The following is a 5,866-nucleotide window of genomic DNA, read 5'->3' as shown; positions in this document are numbered from 1 at the left end:
TTCTGTGATTCTGTGATTCTGTGATCTTCTTTGCATAACATCCTTCCTACTCTCCTGAAATATCTCTCTTCATCAGCTGACAGTCTGATTTGAAGAAATAGTGCTAGATCAAGTACTAAAGCTACACAATATACATATGCATGTGTACCTGCTTGGTACATTTACCTACCATAGAGATATTACCTACCATAGAGGTAAATACCTATCATGGTATTTACCTACCATAGAGAGACGCAGCAGCCTTTAATTCCGAGTATGTCATCATCAGGTGACGTGTAGCAATACCACCCCAGCAAAAACCAACGACCCCTAATTTCTTTGCACCACACTGTTCCTTTAGATATTTCAGGACAACATCAGCTTCTCTAGAACATATAAGCAAATGCAATTAAGCACCCATAGTAAAACCAGTATTTGAAAATATGAAAATATAGACATATAAGTGTCTGCTACTATATTTTCTTTCACATACTTTGAATAAATCATTATTTCAGACAAAACCCCTTATTAGGGGTTGCTAATCTGAAATCATCAGAAAGAGAAAAAAAAAAGAACTGAATGGTATTAAATAAAAACACAACATGAATAACATACATCAAAGGAAACCTAAAGGAAGGGAAAGTTGATGATTGATTAAACACCTACCTAAGAGTTAAAAAAGCTTAAATTTCTCTGAGAAGCTGGATGAATTTTTGCTTGGTAAATGTAGACATAAAAAGTAATAAAAGCCTCTCTAGAGAATACTATTTATTAGACAGTCAAAATGCTGACAATAACTGAGATATTTGCTGCAGGAAAGTCAATGTAACAAACATGGTAGATGTTTTCAGAATTTACAGTGTACCTTGAAATACACCTTGCCTAGATGCTGTATTCTGAAAACACCTATTTACCCCTGAAGCAGGTGTCAGCATGCAGAGGCAGTAAAGACAAAGTATTGGTGGGAGAGAGGTAGCAGTTAAGTCTTGTATATCACCTCAAGACTGTATTTTCAGCCGCAGTTCCTCGCCCCCTGGGGCATGCAAACTATATATGCCATCAATACATCAGCCTCGCAAATACCACATTATCCGCCAACACACAAACACACACAGAAGCAAATTATGTGCCAAAAAATTCTTTTTTCACTGGAACTGACGTTTGAAATATGTGAATCGCCTGTAAGAAATGCCAGGCAGAGCCCAACCCTTCCTTCCCACTGCATCAGAGAGGAGACAGATTCCAAACTAAAAAGTTTCCACAACAACTGACCCCTCTGAGACAGGAGCTCTCTGGAAATGATTCTGTTTGTCTCCCATAACCTTCTCACCAAATACCTAAGCCCAGCAACCTTCAATGTAGCTACTCCCAACAGTCCAAGAAAGATATTTGCTCTCACAAGAAATTAGTTAGTTTGATCTCTAATTAGTCTGACCCCTTCTCAGTATTGTCCTGCCAACAGCTTCCTCCTGTGTTATTAAGGCAGCACAGCACTTCTGCTAGTGACAGGCCTTTGCTGATAAATGCTCAGGCTTTTGCTGATAAACACAGGGTTGCACATGGCAAGGGAAGACATGGTACTCCTCCTGGCTCCCAGCACCCTGTCCCCCGGAAGTCACCAGCCCGCACTGCACCCTGACAACCGATGATCCAGCCATCGGCTACCTGGGGCCAGTTACACTATGCTGGGCAAGTACTACGGCACAATCAAAAACTCTTTTCTTCTTTCCATGCAACATCTCAAAGTACCAGTATGTTACACATGGTGAGACTCAAGATGAGAATTATGCTTTCCCACAGCTTGTGTCACTGGTCATTTTTAAACCATGCTTTTTGAGGCAGAGGAAGCAATTAGTAGTCTATGATATCAACATCAGATGACAAAACTCTTCACGAAGCCACTACTGAGAGAGTTGGCAAAAATAAAAAATCTCTGATTCCATCCACTTCTAAGGAGTCATTAGAAAGGCCACCTTCACTGGTAGATTAGCTGCATCCAATCTCTAACAAAACAAAACAAAACGAGGGGGGGGGAAAAAGGCAGTATCTGACAGCAGCAGGCAATGTGATATCCAACTCCTTGGCATCTTACTTGTTTATTTTCCTGGCATCTCAAGTTTTCAGCCGATCTTCACACCTGGACCAGTCTTCAGAAGGCTTCCAAGCTTCTCTTCCTGTAAAAAAGTCTGGGCAGATGGCTCTACACACACAACACACACAAAAAAATGAAAATTGAATGAATTAATCAAACACTGAGGGTTTTTTGGCCCTTCATAGCATGGAAAGTTTCTATCCAGGAATAATTCTGTTTTGATTTCTTTTTCCTGAGAAAGTAATGTTTTTACAAATCATTGTTAACTATTCTACAGAAACACCTATGAGCTTTAGAAAACATTTATAGGTATCTATACAGGCTTTTTTCAATGACTAAACCACATAATACAATTTGTGATACAAAACTGGAAAAAATTAATATTTTTATCCCTAGTATTTTACCTGTTTTGTGTACATAATTTGAAACTATACACGATAAAACACAGATTATATTGTAAAAGATGATCAAACTAGGTCCTGATTACAACAATTTTAGATTTCACATACAATAACATAAATAACATAAATCCATTATTGATGGGTTCCATTTAAACAAAGACAATTACATAAAATAGTTATTTACTACAGAGCACATCATGAGGCTTACTTACAAGCTAGAAAAAAAAGCCCAAACACCTGATGGATTCAGGTCAGCAAAGACCAAGCGGAGGGAAAACATGTGGAAAGAAAGGGAGGAGTGTTTTACTGCAAACACCATTTGGTGACTGGAAAAAGGGAAGTACAGTAAGAGTCCATGCAGTGCTAAAGAGCTCCTGCTTCACCGGGGTGCCCAAACCCTGGCTCGGGATGACCTTGGCTGAAACGTGTTGCATGACCAGCAGCAGAGCTGTCACAGTGCAGTCACTAGTGCATAATACAGTCTCCTTACGCAGAAGGAAACAAGCAGGGACTCTGGAGGTTGCCATCGCTAGGTCACCCCCTGATGCTGCTGTGTGTTCTCCCAAGCCCAGCTCACAGGGAAGCAATGGGATCCCTGGGAAATTGCGATCATCTTTCACTTATTAAATGCTTTTGGCTCTCTCCTGCCTCAGACACACAGTATGTATCTCAATGATCATGGTGAAACGGCTGGATCAGTTTGGCCTAAAACAGACCAAAGTGCGTTGCAAGGTTTTTTCTCTTTTTTTACACTGTGTTTGACTATTTCTGCGAAAAAGAGTGACATCCACAGCATACTTGTGTTTGGAAAGGTATAGGCAAAATTGCACAGCTTTTGTGCCCGTCAGAAAGGCTACATATTGCTTTGAAAGTGAACCTTCCCAAGCCCACATAGAACAGGTTCTTCCCCACTCAAACTAGCTTGATAAAACACTACAAGCCATCAGTTTTAATGTGGTCTCTGAAATACAGCTTTCATAGCTCCTCATCCCATACTGCACTAGGGAAAAAATCCATCTATTTTCCTCTCAGTGAACATTGGTACACCAGTTCAGCAGCATCTTGAAGCGATCAGGGAAGACATACACAGCCTCTCTTCATTCAGACACTGCTGCCTGAAAACTCTCAGCTCTCCTCCTGCTGAGCGGAATGGAAACCCCAGCCTTCTTCCCTTGACCACTGCGGTATTAGCAGTACAGGTGGAGGGAAAGAAGGTATTATAAAAAGAAGTATGACATGGCAGGAATCACAGGGTAAAATTAAAGGAAGTAAGGTAGTGCAGAGAAATGCCAATTCATCAGACACTGGGTACTTTTAGCTGAGTGGACTCTTACTGTAATAAAGCAGCACACTGCCGTACTAGCGATTTGCCAGTATCCTGCACAGCATGAAAGGTGTACGTCCAGTCTCATGTTGAAAATGATTGCATTCAGTCAGAAGACAAACATACTTCCAATCATGCAGCAAAATAGCGGATGTAAAGTCCTCAGGAAAGACAGTGGCAAGTAACAGACTATAGACCAATTTGTTGTTCCAGTGTATCAGAAAACCCTAATCCTCACAAAGGTAGCATCTTTACCTTGCAGAGACACAGAGTTCCTTTCAGATCCACAGATAGATCTCAGCCACCTGGCAACTGTCTGCTGACACCTGATTTCCCCTCATGCTCCACAGGCTGAGAGCATTAAAGGCACTAGCTCTCAAAACTAGACCAAAACTACCACTAGAATTAGGTGGAGGTTTGCTTTTTGGAATTGCAGGCTAGTCCCAACCCCATGTGAATGTTTGTAATGTGTATTGAAAATGGAGCACCTTCCAGCATTATCCAGTTATTGCAAGATGTTGCTGCATTTTGGAACTTAATTGCTGGAGGGAACCCAAAGTGAGTGTGAAAAATTTGCAGGAGGGAAGGGGATTGTATTTAATACCCCATGTGTGCATATGAATCATTCACATGCACATATTCGATGTGCATATTCAATACCATATTCAATACCATATTCAAAATATATGACATTCATTCATATTTCTCCCGATGACAATTTTTTAAAATCCCTTCATCTAATTTAGCTTGAACGACTACTTTAAAAAAACTTCTGAAAATAGAGGACACACTTCTGTTTCAGAACACATTGTTGTTTAAAGCCACCTCACATTGCTGGGAAATTTATCAGAATCACTTTTTACTGCATCACGTTTTCAATATTCTACGCGTTCTATGTGTGCAGTCATTTCTTCCATAAACAGCAAAGTATGAGGGAAGCATGCTGTACTCTGCAAGATTTCACAGCCATGTTCCTTTGTGGGTTTGTATTATGGAGATAGATCACTCAGACTGCCCTGGCAATAGTTTCCTCTCGCGTATGGGAATAACAGTTCTAACATAAGGCTAGAAATCATAAAGAGTGGGATTTCTTGGAGATGGAAAGATTTCTTACATGTATCCATTAGTTGTTAGCATATCAGCCATATATCTGGTGTTTGGGAGTTGCCATCCAAATATATCATGAATCACAATCACAGCTTTGTCTGTGCTGGCAGGGGGTTCGCAAACATACGCCTTGATGTGCTCAACTCGCACTTCCTGCCCACGGCCTCCATAGTCAAACCTGTCTCCAATATCACATGGGCAGGGCCTCGATTCATTAGCCATGTAGGAATCTGCAGGAAAGCAAAAAGGACAAACAGTAATATAATTTATTTGCAGCAACAACTGTGATTATAGGTCATAATCTCCATGCAGTCCCCAGAGTCCCCTCCAGACACCTAGTAATACCCACTTGACACTGCAAGGTTAGAAGTGAAAGCTCCAGGTGTTTATTGGAAACAGGCTCTTGACACAAGTCCTCTCTGATGCCATAAGTATTCATGAATTTCAGGTCAGTCAGCATTACCCAGCAGTGCGGTAAGGCCAGAAGAAGGGCTTATGTCAGCCCACCATTCCTAGCTTTGTGCCTGGAGCATTCCAGCGTGTGATAACTATGTTTCCATGTGATGTCCCCACACACTATGCTTCATAACCATTCCTCTCATGTGGTCTTACAGCTCCTCCTCACAGGCTGGCACCTGGTAACCTCTTGCTGTTACTCCTCTGAGACCCTACTGTCAGTGTGCTGCTTTTCTGACTTTTTCCCTTCAAGTTTTCACTGTGCCTTCTCCTGTTCCCTTTTGCTTCCTCTGTGGGGAATCCAAGGCAGCTGCTGCTGCTTGCATGTACTTTGCTGGTGCCCTTGTATCCCCTGCTGCCTACAGCCCTTTCCCAAAGGATCCCATCTTTAACTGGCATCTCTAAAAGTTCTAAAACATCAACTCAAAGAAGGTAAAGCAGCAGAGGGTTTTCTTTGAGAGTTACACGCTACGTAATCTGAACTAAGAACAGTCAGAGGAATAGAGA

The 5,866-nt window shown here is 41.4% G+C and overlaps 1 protein-coding gene across 1 annotated transcript; it reads right to left on the bottom strand.

Annotated features, from left to right (window-relative positions):
- Nucleotides 1-222: 222 nt before the first annotated feature.
- LOC104628685 (carboxymethylenebutenolidase homolog) lies at nucleotides 223-5,125 on the bottom strand (the record flags this gene model as incomplete). The annotated part of the gene is given in 3 exon segments (XM_010297351.1): nucleotides 223-365; nucleotides 2,072-2,179; nucleotides 4,911-5,125. Coding segments are annotated over 3 exon segments (466 nt in total), but the record flags the coding sequence as incomplete, so codon positions are not given.
- Between the last annotated feature and the right edge of the window lie 741 nt (nucleotides 5,126-5,866).

This window comes from Phaethon lepturus, unplaced genomic scaffold (assembly GCF_000687285.1).
Source record: "Phaethon lepturus isolate BGI_N335 unplaced genomic scaffold, ASM68728v1 scaffold31301, whole genome shotgun sequence".
Taxonomy (NCBI): Eukaryota; Metazoa; Chordata; class Aves; order Phaethontiformes; family Phaethontidae; genus Phaethon; species Phaethon lepturus.
This window is presented reverse-complemented; position numbering and strand designations above follow the sequence as displayed.